This window comes from Psittacula echo, assembly GCF_963264785.1.
Source record: "Psittacula echo genome assembly, chromosome: 14".
Taxonomy (NCBI): Eukaryota; Metazoa; Chordata; class Aves; order Psittaciformes; family Psittacidae; genus Psittacula; species Psittacula echo.
Genome location: NC_137750.1, coordinates 7,016,667 through 7,043,515, shown reverse-complemented (window position 1 = coordinate 7,043,515; position 26,849 = coordinate 7,016,667). Strand labels below are relative to the sequence as shown.

General features: G+C 49.2%; 1 protein-coding gene across 1 annotated transcript; it reads left to right on the top strand.

The window, feature by feature from the left end:
• Positions 1-811: 811 nt before the first annotated feature.
• Positions 812-26,849, top strand: HID1 (HID1 domain containing; the record flags this gene model as incomplete). The annotated part of the gene is made up of 19 exons (XM_080629288.1): positions 812-946; positions 7,956-8,105; positions 10,061-10,231; positions 12,878-12,991; positions 15,299-15,405; positions 15,925-16,041; positions 16,752-16,974; positions 17,347-17,403; positions 17,499-17,639; positions 18,008-18,098; positions 18,698-18,849; positions 20,040-20,118; positions 20,725-20,889; positions 22,036-22,263; positions 22,756-22,862; positions 25,344-25,424; positions 25,769-25,860; positions 26,182-26,340; positions 26,786-26,849. The coding sequence occupies exons 1-19, from the start codon at positions 881-883 to the stop codon at positions 26,847-26,849; spliced, it is 2,364 nt and encodes a 787-aa protein (XP_080485414.1). The 5' UTR covers positions 812-880.

Genomic DNA, 26,849 nt, shown 5'->3' with positions numbered 1-26,849 from the left:
CCTCTCCTTGCAGGTGGGTAGAATTCCATTAGGGTTAATGGGCCGCTATGTGCAATGAGCTGGTTACAAGGTGCTTGCACAGGCCACTTGTTACAATCCTGCTTGTTCCTGGCCTGTTTCAACCCAGGACTAGGGCTGCTGGAGGCAGCCAGTCCCCAGCATCCTGCTGCTCTTCCAGACCATCCGGGCTTGGGACCAGGCTCTCTGGAGCTGTTACAGGGTTTGTGCCTGAGAGCAGCCAAGCAAAGGGGCTTCAGGGGACAAAGAATGCAGGGAGAAGGGGCAAGATGGGGCTTAAGGGGGAGAGAAAGCAAAAGGTGGGGAAGAAGAGAAGGGGAATGTCAGGAAGGCGAGGAGTGGAGAAGGTGGAGGGAGCCTAAGCCAGACAGGAGAGTGAGGAAGGGCCGGAAGAGAAGGGGAAAATGAGGAATGCCGTGCTCTGCCGTGGGGCCTCATGGAGTGCTGATGAGGGAGGGTGTAGGGGAAGCCGGGAAGGGGATGGAGGTAGGGAAAGGGATGACACAGGAGGATAAGAGGGAAGGGGTGAAGTGGGGAAGGGGCTGCAGACGGCGATAAGGAAGGAGGGGAGACTGAGGAGGAGGAGAAAGGAGCCCGCGGGGCGGTGGCAGGGCGGGAGGGAGGCCTGGCGGAGGAGGAGCCGCGGTCGAGGGAGGAGTGAAGGGATGCGGGAGGAGGGGAGGGAGGGCTCGGACCTGCGAGGCCGGCTTTGACAGCAGGGAGGCAGGCAGGGAGAGCTGCCGGCGCGGGGACGGGGGATGGCGGCAGCGGCTGCCCGAGGAGGAGAGGCAGCATCGGCGGCGTGAGGGGACAGCCCTGCCCGGCCCTGCCCGCCGCGGCTGCAGCCGAGCCGGGCCGCACCATGGGCAGCGCCGACTCCAAGCTCAACTTCAGGAAGGCGGTGATCCAGCTCACCACCAAGACCCAGGTGAGGCCGCCATGTCGGGCGGTGGGTGAGGTGAGGGGGGGGCGCCATGTCGGGAGCCGCCCGCCCTGAGGCGCGGCCTCCCCCGGCTGTGAGGCGGCCGGGGCGGGCTGGTAGGGCCCGGTGCCCTGGGCACCGCATTGCTGAGGGAAGGGGGCCGGTGTGGGCTCCTTGTGCTGGTGGAGGTGACAACACGGCGGGGGGCTTTAGCCATGACTGGCTCTGGTCCATCTCCCGGTGAGGCCTTGCCATATGGTTGGAGAGCCCGGCGCGGCTCTGGGTAGGCTGGCCCCATCAGGGACACGAGCCGTGGGGCCGGGCTCCCCTGGGGGCAGCCATGGGGTCTGGCAGGGCCGTGCCTGTATCGCAGCGCTCTGACATCTTGTGCTTTGGTGGTAGCAGGCTGAGTTGCTGCTGTCGTAAGAGATGTCCACGGCTCCTTAATGTATTCAGCTGCAGGTTTACATCATCACTTTGCCAATGCCTCCCTTTATGTATCTGTTGGTTTTTCTTGTGAATAATTGGTGGCGAGCCTTATTTTTGGGTAATAGCCTATTCAAAGGGCTGTTGGCCACCCATGGGAGAGCTTTTTACAGCAGAAGCAGCTTCCATCTGCGAAATGATGCTTTATTTCTGCATGCTGTAGAGGAGAAGGAATTCAGTGAATGGCAGTCAGGGCTGTCTGTATATCTTATATACATAAGGAAGGTGGTTGCCCACTGCTCTAACAGATGTTGCCGTGTCCTTGGAGCTAGTTCATGTGTAAGTTGGGAGTCAGAAAATGAGTAGTCCCTGTCTAAGGAGCAGAGGGATTTTGCTCTATTGAGACATCAGATCTTGGATTCTTATGAGCAAAAGTTGAGAGCTGCTGTTCTGATCCACCTTTGGCAGTGAGGGAATAACAGCTGCTGAGGAAACTTGGGGATGATGGCAAAAAGGTACTTAACAAGGAATTAATTCAGAAGAAAAGGGATGGATGCAAAGGGATAACAGGAGAAAACCTGTGAAAACTCAAGGGTAGAACTGGAATGAATCATGGATAGTAAGGCTGGAAGAGCTGCTGAGAAGCTGTGTTTGTACTTTCTAAAGCAGTGTCACTTCTATCTGCATCACTCAGGAGGGGCTTTTGTGAACATCTTCATCACAGCCTTCAGTTGTAGAGGTTCCACAACATCCCTAGGCAAAAAGAGAAGTGAATGAATTGATGTTTTAAGGGATTCTTCCATAGTCTCTTCTGGATGCCAAATAGTTCAGAGTGCCCTCAGCTTTGGACCGTCCTTCCTCCACTGGGAAATACGTGTGTAAGCTGAAATTAGAGGGGAAATCAAGCCTATAGGGACCTTCTCAGCCTGCTGTTCACAGAGAGAATCCTGTATGAGGCAATCCTTCCTATTGCCAGCCGAGAAGAGAGTGCTCCCCTCCCCTGCTTTATCGACGTGTGCAATGAAAGAAGTTTCACTGAGGCCCCAAGTAAAGGAAGGAGGAAAAAGCTTCATTCTTGGCTGGATCCGTTTCAGGTCTTTGTGGTGGAGGTGAGCCTGAACTGCCATGTGGAACAAGGGTGGGGTGGCGGCGCTCCCATATTTGCATACTGTAGAAGGGCACCAGTGTTTGCTTGTGCAGGATGTGTGCCTGGGCTCTGCTGGAGCCTTCGGAGCTCCTGCCAGCAACAGCCTCCTCCTGCTGAACCCTGGATTCAAACCCACGTGCAGTAGTGGACAGTGGCAAGTGCTTCAAAGCTATTAGCTCAGAGTACACCTTGCTTCTTCAGCACCACATCTGCTCTCCTGCAGCCTTCTCTGACATCAGGGAGCTGGACAAATAGGTTTGTGTCAAATCGTCAGTAAAATGAAACCCTGAGCTTAATGTGGTGTTTCCTAAGGCTGTGATGGGAGGAAGTTGAGCAGAAAGCACTGTTCACTCACTGGTGAAGGTTCAGAGTTGCCACTGAAGTTCAGAATGGTTTCATTGATTAGAAAATGGCAGTAGTGCAGTAGTACCAGGAGGAAGGAATTGGCTTATGCTACTCATGCATATTTATAATGATATGTAGAGAAATGGGCTTTAGGATTTTTATATATTGTATGTTACCTTACACTGCACACCTTTAAATTGATGGGGCCATCCTTTTAATAACAAACCAGGTGTGCTTTATTGCAGAGGAAGTGTGAGCCCTCCCAAACTGCCCATGAAAATGCTGTCTCCTTAAGAGGTGAAGGGGAGCATAGAATGTGAGTATGACAACCAGTCAGTGGCAGAGCAGGGAACTGAAGCTGGGAGTCTGATGGGAAGCACATTTTCTTTCCTTGCCAGTTGGTGATTAAATGGTTTCTGCAAGCAACCGACTGGAAGATAAGAAATTGTGATCCTGTGAAGCAGCTTGGTTGAATTTAGTGCTAGCTATGCCTCTGCTTTTAAAGAGACAGGAAGGATCAGCCACAAGGGGCAAACTCTGGTCCTTTCTTCCTCTCTGATGTGGAAAGGCTGTTCATTTGGGTCTGATAAAAGTACATCTTGTGCTTGGAGGCTTCTAGCAGCCTATTGCTAATAGTATTCAAGCTTGTCTCAGGTTGATCAAAAGCAAAGGTGTTGGTTTAAAAGCAAAGCTGTAACTAACACTGCACACAGCTGACACTCGTCCTGGGCTTTCACTGCCAGACTTGCACTGATCCTACTTTCCAGTTCCCTTTGCCACACTGTCTGCTGTGGGGGCAGAGAACTGGCAGCAGGCTCGAGTGGGATCTGTCCTTGATTCTGCACTGCTGGCTGCAAAGATCCTACAGCGAAGCTTACTATGGCTCTGTGTGGAGCTGCTGTCCTTGGCAGCAGGGGGGAAATCTTGCTAGTTATTAATGTTATAAGTAGATCTGTCCTCAGCCTTTCCTTTTGCACAGTACCACAAGCAGGTGGTACAAAAGTGTGAAAGCACTCAAACTCATCCATTGGCCCTGCAGGGTTGCCTCATCTGCTAGAGCTCTACCAAGTGCTGCAGGAATGACTCTCTGGTCAGTATTACACCACACAGTTCTGCCTCATTTGGGGTGGAAAGGAACCTGCTGCTGTTACATATCTGACCTTGGGTAGTACCGGCTAGAAACCCTGTAAGAGATGCGGGATCTGCTCCAATGTTGAGTCTCAGAAGAAGGAGAGTCCCTGCACACTTCGTTACCTTGGCTGGGTTGGTGGGATGCTCAACTGATGTGGAGGCAAGAAGCAAGAGAATACAGTGAACAAGACTAGTGGCTGCTCCTCCCCTTGGTTCTCTGCTGGTGTCTGCAGCAAGGTCAGGATTGGTTTAAGGACAGTCCTCTGTTAAGGACCTGTTTGAAGGAATTGTTGGGAATGGGGATTTGGTGTAAAGGTGGAAGTACAGAAAGCTCTTGACTGAGAGGAGGATGCAGACACTCTCCATGCCTGAGTTTGTGTGTGGTTGTGTCTGAAAGGGAAAGCGAAGGTGGTGCTAGTGTCAGGCTGAGCACAGTAATGAATGGGGGAGGCTGTGCCTCAGGACCTTTTCCTGTTTATAGCACATGGTGAGCTCCACTCTGTGTTCCTGTTTCCTGTGAGGTATCCTGTTGGATGCCTGGGGATTGCCTGTTTGGGCTGTGATTCTCTATTCAGTAACTGGCAAGATGCTTGCAAACTAAGTGTTTTCTGGCTCCTACAGCATGTGTGGTGTGCTCTAAAGAACCTGAAACTCAACATTTATAAATATTGGGAAATGAAGACTGGAGATGGCCAGTAGGACTGGTTCCACCTCTGCGTGGCCAGCGTGTAGGTGAACATTGTCCAGGTGAACTGAAGGCAAGTCTCCCTCTTGCCTTGATCTGGAGGATGCAAAGTGACCCCAGCACGCAGCAGTACTGGTGAGGATTCAGCTGCTCTTGAGCTCTTCTGGTTAAAGCACTATCAAGGCCAGCTGTGGGATTTGTTACTGCAGCGTGTGCTGCTTGTAACTAAATCCTGACATTTCCAAATGAAGATGTCCATGGCTGGTGAACAAGACTGTTCTAGGTCTCTCTATTTCCCTTCCCTGTGAGCTACATACGGGCAGTTGTGTGAGCTCAGCATGAGGAAATGGATGTTCAGATCCCCAGAGATGCGGTGTGCAGAGCACAATCAGCTTAAAAACATCCATTAATGTTCTATCAAGGAGATGAATATTATGTGGATGGAGTAGCTTCGTGATGCCAGACTGTTAATTAAACCAGGGGGGCTGTGGGGATGTGAGTGACTCAGTACTGAATCCGTGGCCCAGCACTGTACAAGGGATACCATCTGTTGGTGAGGAGCTGACTACTGCAGCTATTAAAGCTGAAAGAAACAGTGTTTTAGCATCATCTGCTTGCCAAGGTGGCAGACATGACATTAATGTGGCTGCAGCACCCAGTGTTGCAGCTATGCTTCTCTACTTCCATGTCCTTTTAGTCAGACCATGTTCTTCAATCTGCTTTAGCTGTTGTGTTACCATCTGTAAAACAGCAGCTGTGTTCAACCTCAGAGCAGGCCTGAGGCAAGCAGGAGGTAAAGGATCTGTGTCTACTGGTGGGAAATGGTTTCTGCTTCCCCTCTAGATGAGAGTGAACCATTATTTATGCATGAGCTCTAATTAGCAGCAATTGCTGCTCCCTGTTGTCAGTGGGAGTGGCTGTGGCAGGCAGCCAGTGGGTACATGTGGCAATTGTACACACGGTTGTGGTACCAGGTTTGGAAGGGGATGTAGGAAGTGTAGGATGTTTCGTGCATTACAGAGATTGGACTTCCAAATACTTGGCTCTTCTTAAGGAGCCTGATTAGAGGTGAGGTTTGTGAAGTAGCCTTGCTTCCACTTAAGCATTTCATGCCCAGGTTAGGAAGAGTGCGGCTTCGTCATGCACTCGGGAAGCTGGAAGTCAGGCTGTGAACACTTGATGTTTCCTCTAGATCCCCTTTGAGGAGCTGTGGTCTTGAGCCATTTGGAAAAAGTTGCTTTTCCCTTGGGAAGACTTGGTGGGAACTTGCTTTGGTGACAGGTGATGAAATGAAGAAGGTTTCAGCTCTAGAGCAGTTTAAGAAGATCATAGAATAGTTTGTGTTGAAGGGACCTCAAAGCTCATCCAGTTCCACCCCCCTGCCATGGGCAGGGACACCTTCCACTAGAGCAGGTTGCTCCAAGCCGTGTCCAGCCTGGCCTTGAACACTGCCATGGATGGGGCAGCCACAGCTTCTCTGGGCACCCTGTGCCAGTGTCTCACCACCCTTATAGTGTGGGAATTTTTCCTACTGCCTGAACGCGTGTGGCTTATTTCTGGTTTTGTTTTTAAAGACTGGAGAGTCTCTTGGGTGGATTTGCTGCGTGGCTGGAAGAACCAGGACAAGAGATAAGCAGCCTCTGCAGCACTGGAGCGTTAGGGCAGGGAGCTGCCGGGCGGTAACCTGCTATACCAGTTTGGGGGCAGCTGCCTGCTCCTCTCACGTTTTGGCCTTTGGGTGATAGTGACACGTGCTCAAAGACTGTTAATTCAGGAGGTGATAGCAAAGAGGGAGATAGGGCAGTTCTCAGTGCCAGGGCTGTGATGTTCTCCCTGGAGTTGTGTTTTAGCTGCATTTACACAGCAGAGAGCTGAGCACGTTTTCTGCCTGCTGCAGCTGAGCTGGGAGTGGGCAGGCGTTGTTTAAGTTAAACACATGTTCATTTTCTTGTCCCTTTCCCATCTGACACAATAGATCCACCCACAGTGCTGGTTACTGCAGTTGGAGAGAGCTGCTGTTTGCTTTGGAGCTGGTGCACTTGCAGGCGGGAGGCTGCCCCTCACCTCCAGCCAAAAAGATGGCTCTTTTGATCTACCACCGTGCCTCAGCATGGCTGAGGAAACACTGGAAAAGCTTCCATTTTCCTCTTCTGATGTGGATCCATCTCTTTTGTACTGCTTGGCATAAATAGGCAGGTATTTATCCCCGCCTTGGCCTGGATGGGTGCTCCCAGTCTTGTTTGGGTGATGCCTATCTCTTGGCAAGTATTAGCATTTAGATGGGAAGAGCTGTGCTCTGCTTTGAACTGGCTGAAAAGTTAAATCTTCCCTGATTATTCAGAACTTTGGATGCCTGAGATGTTGTGTAATGGAGATGCCTCCTTGTTCAGCAAACAGTGCTGGTGCTTTCCCTTGTTGGGGAGTGGTTGGTCATCACTGTGCTTCTGCAGGGTTGGAGGCACAGCTGGCCCTGTGTGTCTGAACACCTTGAAATGATCTCTGGCTCTACAAAGCCATAAAGGGCAAAGTAAGATCCAGTTCTCTTTGTTCAGCCACATATAACGTGACCCCTAGGTTGTCATTGGTAGTGTTTTGCTTTCTAAGTAGATGCCACACTGTGAGGAAGAAGCTGGGGGAAATCACATGGAGGCTCTGCAGCCAGATGTGCTGAGCTGTCATTCCAGCTGTGGCCTGGCAAACAGACCAGCCTTACAGCCAGCATCCCTTGTAGTGGGGTCTCAGAGTGGGCTCGAGGAGAATACTCATGCTCCCACTGTGGAAAGGGGACTACAGTGCTGGTGAAAGAGAAGGTTGTCTGCACCTGCAGAGCCAGAAGAGGTAATAGGAAGAGATGTGTTCCCAGACATGGAGAGTGAGGGGAGCTTCTCAGACCACAGGTCCGAAATGGATTGCTTTTTTGATATATCAACCTCCCCCTTCCATCTTTCTCTTTGAACTGCACACTTAGTGCTTTTTAAGAACAAAGCTTGGCAACAGTCAGCTGCACGGTCCAGTTGCTTATAAATGTTTGATTCGGAAAGACCAATTCCCTTGTATCTGTAAGTGCTTTGAGGTGGGTCTGTCAGTTCTGTGAGATGTCTGTTCGTGCCCTCATGTGAGATGTCTCTGACTGCTTCCTCAAGACTTTGGTTGTAATGGAAGTTATCCTTGGCTTGCTCTGAAGGTGATAGAGCTATGAGAGCATTGGTATACATGTCCTAGGTGTTTGGACTTCCTAGAATGGTAGTTCTGCATCTATAACCATGTTTGTCTCTCCACAGCCTGTGGAGGCAACAGATGATGCCTTCTGGGACCAGTTCTGGGCAGACACAGCTACTTCAGTGCAGGATGTCTTTGCCCTCGTACCAGCTGCAGAGATCCGGGCAGTGAGAGAAGAATCACCTTCAAACTTGGCAACTCTCTGTTATAAGGTAAAGCTGCCTTATTCCTTACTTCAAGCTGGCACATCCCAGAGGGATGTGGAGATTGTCACTGTACGAGTGTCTGGATGAAGTTTGAGGGAGATCTTAAGACTTCTTTTCCTCCTGCATCCCTGAATGCTGCTTGTGGTGTTGCCCTGTCTTTGTGTGGAGCACAAGGCACGTGGACTCACATTTCCTACCCTCCAGGTCTGGCAAATTGTCAAGCTGGTGAGCAACAGCCTGAGACTTCCTCTGCCTGGGAAAGTGCAGGTGTTAATCATGCTCCTGATCTGAGCCATGCAGAGAGTAGCCTTGAATCTGTAGTACTGGGAATGTTTGGACTGGCGTTTTTCCAGTTTAAAATGGTTGTTGCCATCCTGGTTTTCATTCCTGCTCTACAAAATGTGGTTAAAACCTCCAGAATTATACTGAAGGTGCCTCTGATTGGGAATTGTGCCACACAGGTGCCTGTGGTAGATGCTTGAGAAAGAATACAAAAATGAGGTAAAGTGGAATAGTTCTTCCCCAGTGCTGTTTCCTGGCTTCTGGCATCAGCAGCTTGAGAATAGAGAAGGGCTGAGGAGACCTCTCCTGACCACAAAACCCCTTTGATTCTGTGTCCTTTACACCCCCAAACCAGGACTAAAATACAGGCTTTTCTCCCTGCTGGAAACAGATGTGTTGGGAGACCTGGTGGCTGCAGAGCAGCTTATCCAGGAGCCCTGGATGTTTGGATATCAGGTTCAGAGGAGCCTGCAGACTCCTGCAGTGCTTTTGCCAGGCTGAGGGCCCTGACCTGTGCCATGTGCAGTGTGCCACTGGACTTAGCAATGCTGCGTGTTCATGGAGAGCACAAGAGCATGGCTGAAATGTCATTTGCAGTCATGGCTACAGGCTCAGGCTGTACAGAGTCATAAATGGGCCTCAAAGAACAGTTAAGCTCAGTCACAGAGTAGTGTGTGGCCAAATTGAGACTCCACAAACAGCATTTAAACACCCATTAATGCAGTGGTGCAGGCTGGCAGTCAGTGACCCAAGCAGCCTGCTAGGAAAACATGCAGGACACATGACCTCATGAATTTAAAAGCAGCAAGGTGAATCCTTGGTAAACCCTTTGGCTTTCATTCCCCTTCTATTTCCCCTTGGGATCAGGGAGTAAGAGCAAGTGGGTGCAGCTGCTGGGGAAGGAGCTGCCTGTTCCTGCATGTGGATAAAATCTGCTGCTGCTTTCTGGGACTGTGCTTGGTGCCTGGCAAAGGCCCACATCGTGTTCTAGAAGACCCAGTGGCTGTCCCCATTGACGGGTTCAGCAGTGACTGGATGGACTGCAGAGACTCAGCACAGAAGCTTTTTCCAGAGCACCAGTCCTATTCACAGGAAACCTGGGCTGCCACCCTCCTGAGCAGCAGGGCCTTGACAGACTGTGCTGGAGGCTGTATCTGCACACTAAATAGTCACAGGCAGCAGCTTTGCTTCCACCTCCTGAGTGAGGAGAGGTTCCTGCTGTAATCACAACAGCACATACAGAGCTGTCAGACCTGTTTCTGTGCCATCTTCCCCTGCCAGCACCTCACACCGTGCAGCGCAGTGCTGTGCCTTGCTTCTGCCTGGGTCTCGTGTGCTTGAGATTAATCTGATCTGCTCTTTTCAGTGTGTGGTGTCATGGAGCAGTGCTGGAAGGAGCCTTCTGGGGCTGTGTCTCACATGGTGTGTGACACATGCGCTGCGTAGATTAACCTTGGTGTGTGATTTCTCTTTGAGTGGCACAGCAGAAATTCAGGAGGGTCTGTTTAACATCATTACCCCTATTTCTGCAGTGTTTCAAACAGTAACAGCATCTGTACCATTGAACCCTGAGAAAATGGGCTCCAAGAGCTGCTTATAACTCTGAGGGTGTCACCAGCATGACAGCCTTGCCCAACTCTTGCTAACTTGTGTAATTGCCTTGGTTTTGTTTCCTTCAGGCTGTGGAGAAGCTGGTGCAGGGAGCAGAGAGCGGCTGCCACACCGAGAAGGAAAGGCAGATCATCCTGAACTGCTGCCGGCTCCTCACCCGCATCCTACCTTACATCTTTGAGGACCCAGACTGGAGAGGTTTCTTCTGGTCAACTGTCCCTGGGGCTGGCCGAGGAGGGGTCTGTCTCTTAGCACTTATTCTTTCTTCTTTAGACCCCATGTACACACTTGGGAGCAACTTTATTGCAGTTATTTCTATTCTGTCAAAAATCAGGTGACACCTTCTAAGTTATTTTCTTTCCTTTGACTCTTGCTGTTCTTTCTCTCCCCCTCAGCTGCTTTGTTTCTGCATCATCTGAGTATTTCACTAGAGTTGTAGCTGTAGGAGAGCAGTGGTATGTGAGGGAAGGCTTCTCCAGTGTAACTGAAGGTGTGAACATGAGAGCAGTACTAGAATGCTGTATGACTTTAACTGAAATGACCTTGTTCCATTAACTAAAGTTGATTTAAGGTTAATGTCAAATTGAAATAGAGTGTAGTTTTCACTGACTTTACAATGTCACATTTAAAGCAACCAGTGCTAGAGAAACTCTCAGCATCGTTACTCAATACTCTGTTATGAGCTGAGTGATACAGTTTTAACCAACTTCACTTTAGGTGAAGCCCATAACTGAGCAAGAGTGGTTAAAGAATTAGGTACTGTTCCTGGCTCTGTCAGTGATGGGTATAACCTTAGGGGAGGCTTTGAACCTGCCTATGTCTCTGTCTGGAGAGCAGGCACAATAGTGCTCTTCTGTGTCTCTCAGAGGAATGGGATGAAACTGCTTTAGGATCTCCTGCAAATAGGAGAAGCAGTGTTGAAAACACAGCTGAGTTAGGCCAGGAATACATGTGTGCTTGCTTGCTCCCTCAGCAGCTGCCTCTCTGTGCATAGAGAGCTCTCTCCTATGAGTTCCTGGACCTGCAGGTCAGCATGGCTGTACTGAAGAGCGTGGTTTCCCTGAATGCTCAGTGCACTGCAGTGTCTTTGGGGACGGATATAAAGGGTTGGCAGTGGTTGGTACAGAACAAACCTTGCACCTTGAGCTGTCTCTGCCTGTCACCTCTAATCTGTTTCGCCTGAGGCCACTTCAAGGGGAAGTTCTGGGTGGTGGAACGGGAAGTCTCTGCTAGCCCTGCTCTGTTGTGTGATCTGTGATTGGGAGGGTGGTGGTTGTCCATCCTTTCATCCCTGCAGGGGCCAGGGAATGCTGAAGAGGCTTAACAATGGAGGAGCTTGTTCTGGGAAGGAACATGTGGGGTGCCTGGAGCTCCGATCCAGCCAGGCTGTTGTTACTACTGTTTCTCCACCTTGTTCAGCACCTAGAAGAGAGAGTCTCAGCTTCATAGTGATCCAGCGCAGTGCATTTGTGAACCCTCCTGCTGTTTGTACCTTCTGAATGTCAAGGAGCTGTTGTGGTTCAATGAGCTCCATCCTTTAACCATGTGCAGAAGCAGCTCTAAGGCTGGCTCAGCTGCCTGGCACGAATAACAGAGACGTTAAGGGAAGCTGGGGCTATATCTAATCTAGAGGCAACAGCTTTGCTGTCTAAAGGCTGATTTCCCTTTGGGAACTAAAGGGGGAGATGATGGTTACATTAGTAAATGTCTCTGCAATTATCTTTCACATGCTCCATGGTGCAGTGATGGATGGCAGAGCTCCTGGATCATGGGAGCCTCCCTCTTGTGAGGAAGTCTGTGCTGTTTACTGGTCTATTGGTTTGGTGTGTGTCACCATTTTGGATGTGGTGGTACCCAGAGCCTGCAGGTACCTCCTTTCCAGCAGCCAAGGTGATCTTAGCGAAGGTCATTCTTGGAAAAGAAATCCCCTTGGACTCTAATGTTTATCATTTCATCTCAGACTGGGAGCCCAAGTAAAAGCATCTTTGCTGTGCTGGCTCCATCCATGCTCTCTGAGTTTCTCCTTACATCCAGGATCTGTTTGGCAATAGTCTTCCTGCTGTTGCTGAGGCAGCCACACAGGTTGTTATCTCCCTTAGCTGCCTGCTGTGATTGAAGAGCTGTGTGTTGTGTGCAGGCTGACAGAGGTCTGGCTCGGATAGATAAGCTCCTGCTATTTCTGCTCCCTGCCTTTCCCAGCAGCACCAGTGTGTGGTGGGGAAGTTCTCCCATCCAGAATGCTCTTTGAGAAGCAGGATCTGGGAAGGTTTCCCTTGGCAACGGCTGCAGAGGAGTAGCCATGCATGAGTCCAGTGATTGCTTTGAATGCTGGAGAGGGCAAAATCCTCTCTGCTGTCATGCTTCCTCTGCCATGGCAGGTTGAGGCAGCCCCTTGCATGATGCATGCAGCCTCTCCTGGTTCTGTCACCTCCAGTTCTGGGCTGCCCATGTAGGACTTCAAGAGGTTTTACACCTTATTGCTGCTGGCTGGCTTCTTCCTATCACTGTCTCTGTGCACCATCCTAGTCACCCTCCCTTATGACTGTAAAACCCACTTCTCTGTCAATGGTTCTCTTTCCTTTTGTCTCCAGTAAGTCAAGCATCTCCACTTGGCAAGGTCTAGTGCTACTCTTCTGTTTCCCCAGCATCTCTAAGTCTGTCTGCTCAGTTTGGTGTCATTAAAGAGCTTATTCCTGTTTAGTCATCACCTTCCAGTGGGGAATTTCTTTCCTGTACAGGCTGGGTTTTATCCCTTTTGTTCCTTTGTAACTTCTTGCCTCCCAGTGTGCTCCTGAGGAGTGTATCTTCTCTTGTGTTACACTGGTGTTCCTGTGTGCTCTTTGCTAACCTGGGCTGACAACACCCTTCCATGTTTCTCACCGCAGGGAGATGAAGATGATGAAAATGCCCGGCCTCTGGCTGAATCGCTGCTCCTTGCTGTCACAGACCTGCTCTTCTGCCCTGACTTCACTGTGCAGAGCCACCGGAGGAGCACAGTGGTAAGTTGAGGTTATAGGGGTTATAGAGGTAGATCCGCTGCATGGTGGTGGATTCCCTGGAGAATCCCAGCAGCTCCCTGCAAACCTGCAGGCAGGAAAATAGGGAGTTGCTGAGCTTGAACCCACAGTGACTGATATTGATCAACATTTTGGGTTCACTTTGTGGGGTTTGTACCTTCTAAAACAGATGTTCTGAGGCAGCTGGATGAGTCTCAAATGGAGTGGCTGGCACCTTCCCCTACACTATGGAAAGGTGCTTGTGCTGGCAAACAACTGCTCTTCTGTTGTTGCCAGAGACCTTTAGCACTGCTCCTTTCACTGGCAATTTAGTCCAGATAGGGCAGGAAGCAGCTGTTTGCTTGATCACAGATGCTGTGATCTGAATGAGTAGATTGTCTCTGTTGTGTCTTTCCACCTTCTCTTCCTCTTTTCATCATTACAGCAAAGACAAATGTGCTGTGGTCCTTATGGTGACTGTCTTTGGAGGAGTTCCCTGAAGCAGGGATCTCTTACCAGGTGTGCCAAGGACAGATTCTGATGCATCTCCTTCCCTGCCTTCCAATGACTCTGTGATGTTTATTGTAGGCCCAGTCTAGAAAGAGAAGTGGGCAGTCCTCCTTTTTGATATAGCTATGAAGTAAATTAAAAATGAGCATTCTACGCCACCATGTATTTGATGGCTGCAAAATCCCCTGACAAGCCTGAGTGCTAAACTCCTTGCTTGAGGTTTCTGGGTATTAGAAACAGAGTTGAAATCTGTAATCCAGGGATGAGGGAACAAGAAGGAGAGCCCCCTGTCCCCTCTGCACGTGTGGTTTCACCCTTGGCAGCAGCCAGCCTGGTGTTCCAGGACTCTGGACAACTTGAACTAGACAATGAATCAGGAATGCTTTATGTTCCTTGCTGTTAGCTGCCTGTCTGCTGCCCCTGTAGTCTTTGCTTAGCTTCTTCCCTCCCTGGATCTGGTCTGACTGCAGGTTAAGAGCAGAGGGGTGGGTACAGCTCGCTCATATTCATGGCAGAACAACTGTCTCTGTGGCCTCAGAGACACAGTTCGTGGTGGATAGTTGCTAAAGTAGAATTGAGAGGAAGAGTGAGAACTAGGGAGGAAATGAGTACAGGAGAGCTGGGACTGACCCCTGCTCTTCTGCTGTTTGTCCTCCTACTGAAGTCAGCCCTGTAACTAGGGCTGGAAATTGGAGTTTACTCTGTCATGCACAGTGCTGCATCTCTGTTTTAGCATTTACTTGCAAAGCCTGAGCTCTCTGAAGACATCAGCACCTGCTTTGTTGGGCCTGGAAATCTGCTGTAATGCTGGTATCACCAGCATCTTGGTTGCCCTCAAGACTTGAGGAAGGTCTTGCCTTTGTGGAGGGGAGAGAGGTGATGCAATGGGAACCCAGAGCAATTAGAAGCAGTCCTCTGATCTCTTTTCCCTAAGTGCAGGGAGGAAAAAAGGCATGAGAGAGAATTTGCTTAATTAACCCCCAGAAAAGAGACAGCCAAAGTGTGCCAAGTGCACTTGATGCAAACATATTCATCTGGGCCCTTGCTCCTGGTGGTTCCTGGAGGGTTGGCAGGTGGTTTTCAATGGCAGCAGAGCTGCTTCAACCATGACAAAGAAGGGCAAACTGCTGTAGTTCATCTCCTCAGGTTGCAAAGCAAGAGTCTGGGAGTCATGCCAGTGGCTGTCAAGGGACTGGGAGGGTTCTCACTAGGAGAAATAACTTATTTGCAGTCACCTTCTTGCTTTCCCCTCTGAAAGCAAGTCATAGCCATACCTGCTTCTGTTATACATGAGGGTTAATTTGCTGCTTCTCCTGTCTTAGGGGTGCAGCCACTGCGAGGCACCATTATGTGGGTAAACCCTGCATGATGTGCCCTGATGTGGGGTTGAGATGTCAAGCAGCATCCTGTGTGGTGCTGTTGATCTGCACAGGAAAAGCCCTGACTTGGTCTGTATTTCATGAGGTGGAGAGGAGAAGGTGATGGATCCTATAATGAGAACAGAACATAGTTTGGATCCTTTGTCATCAGGTGACCCTTCCAGTAGAGGTTGCTGGCACTGCACCTTAGCATGCTAGAGGAAAAACCTCATTCTGCATGGTGCTCAGTGCATGTTGAAGATGAGGCCCTCTGTCTGGGGTGCTCCCTGGGTGGTGCTGGTAGGTACAGTCAGTGTCTGGATGCTTCTCTTCTGGTTTCTTTGGTACTGCTGAATAGAGGGGCTGAACTGCCTTGGGTACCGCTAGTCCTGTCAGCTCTGGCTCTTGCCTTCTGTAGTCCAACCTCTTGTTTCTCCCACAGGACACAGCAGAAGATATCCACTCCATTGACAGCTGTGAGTACATATGGGAGGCAGGAGTGGGCTTTGCTCATTCTCCACAGCCTAACTACATCCATGACTTGAATAGGTAAGAGGGCTGCAAAGGTAGAAGGGAAAAGAGGCTGGGTTCAGTAGAGGGGGATGTGGGAAAACGGGCTCTCATTGTCTCCTTGGGTGTCTGTGATTCCCAAGGAGCTTTCTGCTTGCTCTGAAAGGAGCTAACAGGACTGGCAACAGGGGAAATAAAACCAGCTGACCTTTTGAATAGCTTTGTGTAGTGTGATATGGGAGTCAGGGTGTCTGCAACAGGAACTGGCAGGACACTGCTGCTTTGAGAATGCCTAGCAGCTCTGTAATGTATTTCCTTTTCATGAGGCAGCAATTCTGCTGAGCTTTGCACCAGTGACAGTATTGCTCATGAAATGGAATAGGCTTAGCTCCCTGTGGTGAGAGCTTTCTAGATGGAACTGAGCTTTCCTTATGTTCTGCTGTTGGTGCTTCCTGCGCCCAGTACCTACTCCTGAATGGCTCCAGGCCTCAGCTTCTTATGGAATCATAGAATAGTTAGGGTTGGAAAGCACCTTAAGATCATCTTCCCTTCTTTCAGGACAGAGCTGCTTAAGCTGCTGCTGACCTGTTTCTCTGAGGCCATGTATCTGCCTCCCTCCTCGGACAGCAGCAACACCAACCCCTGGGTGCAGTTCTTCTGCTCTACAGAGAACAGGTGAGGAGGTGGAGGACTGGGTGCCAAGGGAGAAATAGCCTTCAAATCTCTTCCATGGAGTGTGTTGGTGATGGGGCACCATAGGACTTGCTACCTCCAACATGGGGGGACTGTTGTCCTTTGTCCCTATCTTACATACATCCCATTATCATATCTGCTTAGTGAGAATTGCTCCTCAGCAGCAAAAGGGGAGACTGAGCATGTTGCTCACTGGAGTTTGGTGCAGGGCTGATCATGTCCTGTGGAAATGAGAGACGCTGTTTCCTGTAGACTCTGTTATGTCGTGGGGATGGTGGCGTGGGGCTGCTGTGGGCAGTGTCTGGTGTTGGTGGCGGATGAATGCTGCCCTCTAGTGACATTATCTCCTATGAGACTTGCAGCTCCTCAGGTTGCTCACCTCGGAGCAGTCCTGGCTGAAGACAGACGATTTTGTCTTTCCAGAGCCTAGAGAGCTTTGAGGTTCTTTTCTCTTCACGCAATACTACACAGGATTCCTCTGGGAAGCCACTCGGCCTTGTTTACCTCCCCTTTCCCTCTCAGATGTAGTTGAGGAGACCAGCAGGGAGCTGGAGCGTCAGCTCGTGTCCCTGGGGCACTGTCATAGGCTAGAGAAGATGATCATGTTTTGTCGTGACCCCAGACTGTCCCTCCCCAGGGTAGCTCCTTTTTCTTCCTGCTTCTGCCTTCTCCTAACGTTTTCTTCCCCTCAGACACGCGCTCCCGCTCTTCACCTCACTCCTGAACGTCGTCTGTGCCTATGATCCGGTGGGATATGGGATTCCCTACAACCACCTGCTTTTCTCGGACTACCGCGAGCCCCTGGTGGAGGAGGCAGCCCAGGTGCTGATTGTCACTCTGGACTATGACAGCTCCACCAGTTCAAGTCCCACCGTGGATGGCACCACCACTGGCACAGCCATGGATGATGTGGATGTGAGTGAGACTGGGAGCTGTATTTGCTGCTCTCCTGAACTCCCTGTAGTGATCTTGCAGCAGCTTGTATTGAACCTGTAGAGCCCTGCACCACTCTTCCCCTTGGAGGCTGCTGCCTCTGCTGCTTTCCTGTAGGTCACTAAACAGCTGTACATGACCAAACCATTAGGCTTTGGTCGCTAACTTGAATCAGGAGCATATAAGTGAAAAGCCACTGAATTTAGTGTTCCTGGAGGTACTCTGTCTCCTAGCATTTAAAATGGGATCATTCAGAGTGGAAAGCTGAAAGGAGACATCAGCCCCAGTTACACTTTGCCTTCCTGAGTAATCCTTGTTGCCATTAAATGTTTCACTCCTTTTCTTTGCATGCAGCCTCCTGGACCAGACAATCTGTTTGTGAATTACCTCTCAAGGATACACCGAGAGGAGGTAACGTGCTCCTGTCCTGAACTGTTTCCTGGCTGCTTTCATGATGATTGCATTAGCCCTGGGCTCACCACAGCCTCTTTCCTGTCTCTTGGCAGGATTTCCAGTTCATCCTCAAAGGAGTGGCCCGCTTGTTATCAAACCCGCTGGTCCAGACCTACCTGCCAAACTCTGCCAAGAAGATCCAATTCCATCAGGAACTCCTCGTCCTCTTCTGGAAACTCTGTGACTTCAACAAGGTGTGGATCTGCTTCTTGCTGAGCTTTGCCCCACCTTGCCTGTTGCCCAGGTGAAGGGTTGTGGGCAGGGAGTGAGCAGTGGCTCTGATCAGCAGCACTACTCCCTGCTGCATGGGGTAAGGGGGGTCTGGGTACTGGGACAGCTTATGAGAGAGACTGCAGCTCCTGAAGGTCAGTGCTTGAGGCAAATGCTGGAGCAGGTGTTATTATAACTACAAATAACAGGAGTTGAAGAGCTGGTGCATACATCAGCCTTTCTAATGGTCCTGAGAGATTTATTAGCTTGAGGCTACCTGTCCTGAGTCCTGCAGATGCTGCAGAAAATCAAAGCTGCTTATGATGGTCTGAAATCCTGCACTTTCTTCCAGAAATTCCTCTTCTTTGTGCTGAAGAGCAGCGATGTGTTGGACATCCTTGTCCCAATCTTGTATTTTCTCAATGATGCCAGAGCAGACCAGTGTAAGTTGGTTATTTTCAGTATTTGGGATGAGCAGTGCTTGACACTTGACTTAGAATGATTTAAGATGCTTCCTCCCTACCACTTAGATACAATAGCATCTTAAGTGCATGTTTCTAGCCTTCTAGAAGAGTGGAGTGGTTCACATAGCTGGGTTTTAGTGTCTAGAAGCAGGACATGATCTAGGCCACAACACAGGGAAGGGAGATCCTTAGCATGTTAAGTCATTTTGAGTCCTTGTGTTGAAAACTCTGAGAGAAATGAGGAATCTGCTCTTGCCTTGGAAATAAATTGGGCGTAACTCCATCACTGCATAGTAGAAAGACTTCGGATCTCTCTTACTATGGTGATGGGTTTACATCAAGAACATAATGAAGAAAACCATTATTTGTCCAAGACTTAACACCCTCTTGGTCCCATAGATGTGCTTGGCAAGGGCACTGGTACTGGCAGCAGGGGGAGCTCTGTATGGGATGTCATTTGTCAGGATGGTCTGGTCTGTGCAGTTTCTCTTTCAGTCACATAGTGCTTCTCCCCTCTCCTCACTGCCTTCTGCCTTCAGGAGTCCACTGGCCTCACTGTGATGTGTTTTTGCCTGCAGCACGAGTGGGCTTGATGCACATTGGGGTCTTCATCCTCCTGCTTCTCAGTGGGGAGCGTAACTTTGGGGTTCGACTGAACAAGCCCTATTCTGTACGAGTGCCTATGGACATCCCTGTCTTCACAGGGACACATGCAGATCTGCTCATCATAGTGAGTATAGCTCCAGCAGTTCTTTTCTGTCCCTCCTAACTCTTGTTCCATACCTGCACAAATAAGTGTCCTCTTTTCTCCTTACATGTACTTGTCCTTCCTAGACTGACAGCCCACTGAGTAGCTAGAAAGTGTGTGGGATGCATCCAAGCACTGGTGGGATCTTTGCACATTGTTAACCTGAGGTGGTGTGCCTGGCAGGATACAATTCCATCTGCATGAGATGATCCCAAAGAACAGGATCCCGGATCGCACTGGACTGGTGTCTAAAGGACTCTGGGAGTGGAATGAATGGAATGGGTGCATGACCTCTACCAGACTTGATCATGGGTGGGGAAGGCAGGAGATCTGACTGCATTGCTGTCTATGTCCCAGAGTTGTGTGGAGCACATCTGTCCGAGTGGGAACAACTTGGTGATACCAAGCTGAACCCTACAGCTTTGGGTTTTGTAGTGCCAGCCTCAGGCGGTGGTACCCTCCTGTCATGTTCGTGCTTGTTTGCCAGAGAACAGTCTCTCAGCAGCTTCTGATAAACCTCCAAAAGGAGATTCCCATTACAAAGAGTTGGGAGAAATGTGCCCACCAGAACTGTTGATGCCATGTGTTTTGCTGTTACATTCCATTACTCTCCTATCATCTCTGTATTTTTTGTTCTGCTGCAGGCCTTCTCTGCAGGCATACCAGCTAGAGGTGGGAAGGCCAAGATTGGGAATGTCAAATCTTCCATGTTTGAAGTTATAGTTAAGAAAAATAGGACAAATATTTGAGTTAGAAGTTTGCACTAAAACCAAATGTGAAGTGATTTGTTCTGTGGCATTTCAAGCAGCTACTGTTAGGGTTCAGAGTCACAATCCATTCGAGATGGTGATGTTTCTTACTTCCTGGTGGTTAATTTCTGTCTCGGGCTGCCTGTGTGTTTTGGAATAGCTGACAGTCAGTTTCTGTTTGCAGTGTTGTAGAGCCCTAATCACATCCCCGAAGGATTCCTTATAAATGAAAGCTTGTACTCCTGGAGCGCGAGCCTGCAGTGAGAGCAGCATTCCCCACCTGTGTAATTGTGGTGTGTGCAGGGCCCTGCCTAGGCAGGAATGGTGTCAGGAAGCGATTAGTGTGGAGGTGGCACTGGTTTTGGTTGAGAGGGTGCTTTCAGTAGGGTACCACCTTGCTCAAGAGCATTTTCCTTGCCATAGGTCTTTCACAAGATCATCACCAGCGGGCACCAGCGGCTGCAGCCGCTCTTTGATTGCCTGCTCACCATCGTGGTGAATGGTAAGTGCTGTCTGAGTGTGGAACCACAGCCTACAGAGGGGACACCCTCACTCCCCTCTCCCTGTGCTCCTATCTGTGTCCACTAACACTGACCAGTGTCAGTGACTGCTGCTGGAGGTGCCAGCTGCAGATCAGACCTGTCTGCAGAGTATTGCCTGAGCTCAGATGGGGCAGAGGGTGGGACAGCAGCATCCCTGGAGCCCCTCGGGGGTGGCAGGAGGGCATTTGCCGGTAGGTCTGGTGAGGGTGGTTGGTAGTGCCATCCCTTTCCAGCAGGGAGTGCAACCTCCCCACGGTGGCAGTGGCTTCCCTGGGGCTTAGCCAATGGCTTCAGCTGTGTGATCTTTTCAGGAGGTGTGCCAGCAGTGATGCTACCGGTGTAGAACTACCCAAGAACCTCTAAAAGCACAAATGTTTGCTTTCACTAGGGTTTTGTATTTACGTTTATGTTTGAAAATGTTTCCTTGGAACCCTGTTGGGCTCAGCTATTCCATGAGGCTTTCCCAGAAGGGCTGGGTGGAAAGGTGGTAAAAGCAACATTTAGAGGTGTATTTATATGAATAAATGCACCTCAGTTCTTCAGTTTGAATTTGTTTGCCTTTACAGTGTCTCCGTACCTGAAGTCTCTCTCCATGGTGGCTGCTAACAAGCTACTGCATCTCCTGGAGGCTTTTTCCACCACCTGGTTCCTGTTCTCTGCTGTCCAGAACCACCACCTTGTTTTCTTCTTGCTGGAAGTCTTCAACAACATCATTCAGTACCAGTTTGATGGTAAGAGACTGACTGCTGTATTTAGTTGGTTTGCACTAGTTTAGTCCAAGAGAACATGAGATGGAATGATAGAGAAAGTCCAGACAGATGAGGGAAGCTACTTGGAGACTTGCCTGGGATTGGGAAGTTGAATTAGGAGGTAATTGGTGCTGGGTGCTGACACAGACAGATCAGGTTAGAGCAAAATGGGATGGCAGCTAATGATCAGCAAAACCTCAGCCTCTTGAAGATCAAAAGATGAGCTGGGTTAGAGGGAAAGAAGAAGGGGAAGTGAGTGTGTAACGCTTAAGGTGTGACTGGCTGGATGCTGCTGTGAAAGTGCTTGTGTTGCTCAGCAATGTAGATGAGGGGCAAACCAACTTCCATCTCCTTAAACATTTAAAAGTACCTCTTGGCTCTGATTTAGCAAGTCACTGGAGCTAGAGACCAAACAGCCTCATCCAGACAAAGTCTGGCACTTGCTGCCTTTCCAGGAAATGCCTCTTAACTGCATGATAGTCTTTTACCTCGAAGAAGTAATAGTAAGGTCTTTTAAACTGCTCCAAATGTCATGCTTTGCTTTAAAGCTGCAACTCAAGAGTGGCCATTTTGCTGCCCTGATGGAAATCTTGCAAGTGGTGGTTGCTAGATCCTAAACCAGCCTTTGTGGCTGTTTTGTGTTTTATATTGGGGATGGTTTTGTTCTGTTCTCTGCCACCTTGCAGGCAGTAAGAATTCTGGTCTTTTGGCTTTGATATTTCAAGCCTGTTTCTCATCAAATGCAATGCCCCTGATGTGTTTTGTGAGCTCTTTTTGAAGCTGGAGGAATATTGAATCTTGTCTCACAACCTTTTCTTTCAAAAGAGGTGCTAATATGTAATTTACACTCTCCTTTTTCCTCTCAGTTGTTTGAATGACAGTTTCGAAGCCATTTCTTGTCAGCCCTCCAGCCTAGGAAGGATTTCACTGAATTTCCAGTACTACTTTGTAAGGGATAAGAGGATATTGAGCTCTGCTTTCTTCCTTGTTGCCTTTGTGAGCAAAAGCATGGCTGTCTGAGCTTGCAAGGTCTCCACAATCATGCTTCATGTCCCCAGTGAGCTGTGCTGTGTTGGCAGAACTCTCTGAGTCTTATTTCTCTGCTCATTTTGTTGCTTGGATTGCCAGGAAACTCCAATTTGGTCTATGCTGTTATCCGGAAGCGGAACGTGTTTCACCAGCTGGCCAACCTGCCCACGGACTCACAGGCCATCCAGAAGGGGCTGCAGCGCAAGAAGAGGACTCCAGAGCCTATTTCTCGCACCAACTCCCAAGAAGGGGTCTCCATGGAAGGCTCCCGCCCTGCTGCCCCTGCAGAGCCAGGGACACTGAAGACAAGTTTGGTGGCTACGCCAGGTCAGCTTCAGTTTACCTTTGTAACAAGAGAGAGGTCCGTTTCCTCTGGGAGATACGGTGTGGACTCACCCTTTCACTGGGTGTGGGAGAGATTAAAAGTTTACATCTATGACTGACTTACTGCCTTTCGTCTGAGTTCCACATCAGTTTGCCCAAGCTGATCACAAACAAGTCAAAGTAAACTGCTTTCAGCTTCTCTCCTCTCAGACTTAATGTTCACATGGCCATTTGTCCTAACCTTGACCTTTTGCCTCAGTTTAACTCCATCCGTGCGAACCTCTGCTCCTCTTTAATCAGGAGCATTTTCTTAGGGACAAATGGACTCCTTTGGGATAGTGAAATCGAGGCTAGATCTTGCTTTTGCTATTGAAAGGAGAGGGATTTGGTTATCAGCAAATGCACAGGATGTCTGTGCATGGTAGGACAAAAAAGAACCCCTTGCTTTTAAGTGTATTCACTTGTGTTCCTGAGCTTTGTCTCTTTTGAACACAGGAATTGACAAGCTGACAGAGAAGTCACAGGTCTCAGAGGATGGGACCATGCGTTCACTGGAGCCTGAGTCTTTACAGTCATCACCAGAGGGTAACCCATCCTCAGCTGTGAGTGACGGGGAGCCCTGGAGTGGGGTAAGGCCGGACAACCTGGTGTGTGGGGAAGGGCTGGGGTGTGACATGAACTAAATGGGGGCCTGGAAAGGAGAGGTCTGGTTGGCCCATTGAATAAAAGCATCCTATTAGAGGCAATATGCACATGTGCACTCTGCTGGAAAACACCATGGTTCAAAAGTCCTGTTGCATTATGGTGAGTGTTTCAAATCTGTGCTAGTGACACAAGAGCTGGGACACCAGAGGAGAGAGCTTTCACCACCATGAAAGCTACTGAGCAGCAAGTGTGTAACTGTAAAGGGATGTATTTCTGATCTGGAGGCTTTCAGCTCAGGTTCTGACTACTGTTGCTTTCTCCTCTCCCTTCTTTCTGGGATGCAGAGCTCTACCAGAATCTTCTGGCTGGCTGGTGTTGTGAACAGTGTGTTCCCATGAGGGCTTGGCTGCTCTTTGGCCATGTGGATGGGACAGAGGCTTTGTGGTCTGTGAATGAAGGCTGTGCTGGCTCTGGTGGCAATGTCAGCTTTCTGGCATTTGATGGCTTTCCCTATCAAGAGCTATGAAACAACCATTTCAGTGGAGCAGCCTCTTTACTGTGAGGTTGCTAAGGCACTGGCACAGGGTGCCCAGAGAAGCTGTGGCTGCCACATCCCTGGCAGTGCTCAAGGCCAGGTTGGACACAGCAGCTTGGAGCAACCTGCTCTAGTGGAAGGTGTCACTGCTCATGGCAGGGGGCTGGAACTGGATGATCTTAAGGTCCTTCCCAACCCAAACCAGTCTGTTACTCTATGGTATGCTATGGGGAGAATCATCACTGCTATCAAATGGCACTTTAGGCAGCACACATCTGTCTCCAAGGGTAGTGGTGTTTCAGACTATGTGAACATTGTCCTCCTTCTGTGCCCAAACCTGCTTCTTTAATATAAATGAATAAAAGATACTACATAAATTGTAGGATACCCACGCTTATGACTGATTTGATTTCCTTCCTTTATCTGAATGTTCTCCTGTTATCAGCCATAACCATGTCAAAAGTGTCTTGTGAAATGTTCAACAGCTTCATATTTCCATATAATTCCATCTTACTTCTCCTAAATGTGCCAGCTGACTGCCAGTGTTTGGATGGCAGCTGTGAGGGGGCAAGGGCTGTGGGAGAAGGAGGAGGAAAGAGGAAGGAGATGGGGTCATCTGCAGGAAATCAGAGGGTTTTATGTCTTTATGAATTTATTTTTAGAAGCTTGATGAGGACAGAGCGCTGAAAGTGAACAGGCTGAATGATAAGGGCTGTAGCTGCAAACACTGCAAAGTAATATTGCTGTTCAGGCTTTGAGTGAACTGGAATGAACTGAATTACTGAATATCCCAGCACCAGTTTCATTTGCCTTTCCTGGCCTTTCCTGGTGAAGGCCCACAGTCAGCAAGATGTCTTAAGCACACAATTATGTTGTTATTAAGTGAGATCTTGGCTGAGAACTTGAAGAAAGCTTGTCTTCCTCCGGTAGCCCATGAAACAAAATCACAGGTCATTACATCTCTGTCTAGCTTGAGCTGTTTTCCAGTTGGAAAAGAACTGGTACAGCACTGTCAGCTTCCAATGCATTGCAGCACAGCTCTGCCCCAGGCCTGCTGTGGCTGGTTGCAGAGGTGATGTGTGAATGAAGCCATGCATGCGGCTGTTGAAGGAAGTGTTATTCCCATTTGTTTTGTAGAAAGGTCAGATCTAGTAATGATGATGTTACTTGGTAGTAGTGAATGGTTCAGGGTGCATTGCAAAAGGAAAAAGCCTCTCCATTTTTGCATCATGCAGAGATTACTATTAATTTTAAAGGGTCTTTTCCTTTCTTCCCACCATGAATAGGGAAAACCAGGATGTTAATATCTGCTGTATAAGAGACATGAAAACAGATTGATGGGAAGAAGAATAATGAGACAGAATTGTGTCTTGGACTTTCCCAAAACTGCCTGGTGATGCGTTCATGTCTGGGGGCATGAATGTGTCATTCCTTAAGGAACAAGAGTTGTTAGGTAGGAGTTTCTGAGCCCATCCTTGGAAAAACACTTGTTAATTCCAGGATGGGCGTCAGAGATACTCAGTGGACAGAGATCTGTAAAGCTGTGGTCTTCAGCTGTTCAGTCTCTGTGCTAGATGAAGGCACTGTGCCTGGACAGGCTTTGTCAGCCCTGCTTTAATTTCCCTCTATGGATTGCTCCAACGGAGTGTCAGCAGTTGTGACCTTGCCAGAGGTCCTACAACTTAACCCCATCAAATTGCTACTCTTTGTATCAAAGCATATGGGTTTGGTGATGGAAGGTCTGGTGGGTTTGGTCTGTTCTATGGACAGGCTGAGATGTGTTTCCCAGAACTCCTCTGGGAAAGCTGGGGGGAAGTCTGCGGGACATGGGTGTATTTCTTGCTCTAAACTGTGAGTCGCTTTTGATTGGTTTGGTATGTTACAAAATCCTATTTATTGCCAGGAGGCATCACACCCCCGACGGGATCGAAGGCGTCTCTCCAGTGCATCCTCCAGTGGGCAGTGGACCCCAACTCCTGACTGGGTAAGGGAATGTGGACAGAGGACATCAATGAGGAAAAGAGTTGGGGCAGAAATGCCACACACATCATCAGCTTCTCCTGCCTGAAAGAATCCCCATGGGAGCACTTCCCCATGGGGAATGTCTTTAACTTGTGGTCCAAGCTCCAGAAGTTTATCACCATCTTTTGCTTTACCTGATTTAAACCAATGCCCTATTAGTTTCAGTGAGTGGCTCATATTGTAGTACTGTTGTGCACTCAGTTCATCCATCACCTTTGTGCTTCTTGTAAACCTCATTTGTTGTAGAGATAGTGGAGATAACCATAGATAAATTCCTTATTTCCCTGCGGGCTTTCCTACTCACAGGTGATGTCTTGGAAGTCAAAGCTTCCCCTGCAGACAATCATGCGGCTCCTGCAGGTGCTGGTCCCTCAGGTGGAGAAGATCTGCATTGACAAGTAAGTACATCTTTGGAGGGTGAAGGCTGTGCAGTGTGTCAAGAGGAATGTGAGGCTGGCAGAGTTTGGAGTGCCTCTGGGGGAAACCTTGTAAAGTCTAATTGAGAGCATCATGGTCTCAGCAGAGAAGATGTTACTTTGCTTGCCAAGCTTCTTGTTTGATCACTTCTCAACTCCTTTTTACAGTGAAGAGAGTGTGTTCTTGGTGGCTGCAATTACTGGCTGTGTGTCTGCGTGTGTTTAGCCTGATACTTTGTGCTGCAGCAGTTTTGGGGTATCTGTGGGACATGCTAAGGATGTTCCTCATCTGTCTCTTCGCAGGGGTCTCACTGATGAATCAGAGATCCTCAAATTCCTGCAGCATGGCACACTGGTAGGGCTGCTGCCTGTGCCTCACCCCATCCTCATCCGCAAGTACCAGGCAAACTCGGGCACTGCCATGTGGTTCCGGACCTACATGTGGGGAGTTATTTATTTGAGGTAAACCCACTTCTGTGCAACCTAACTTGGTCTTATCCAAACTTTTGGGAGGCTTGTAGAGAGAATTGCATGTGCTTGGACAGCTCTGGATTGTCTCATATTTACAGGAGGGAAAGATATCATTCCATTGGAAGAGGCCAGGGTGAATCATTTGCTCCAAAACTTGGTTTGAGTGAAGGGAGCTGTTCTGGGAGCTCTGGCAGCAGCAGGGAGTAGAAAAGCTGCCTAGAGGGGATGGTGCAGAGATTTAATGCAAAGCTCTGGCTTTGTGGGATGTTGTAGATACTGTCATCCCTCTGAGGTGCATTGTCTTTCAACCAGTGATTTCCTCTTTTGCAAAGCAGAAGGTATTCTGTGTAGGCAGCTCTTGTAATCTTGGCTGTGAGATTTGAATTCCATGTAGCTGGTCACAGAGACTAAAGTGGCTCTTGTCTTTCTTTCTCAGGAATGTGGATCCCCCTATCTGGTATGACACAGATGTGAAGCTGTTTGAAATTCAACGGGTCTAA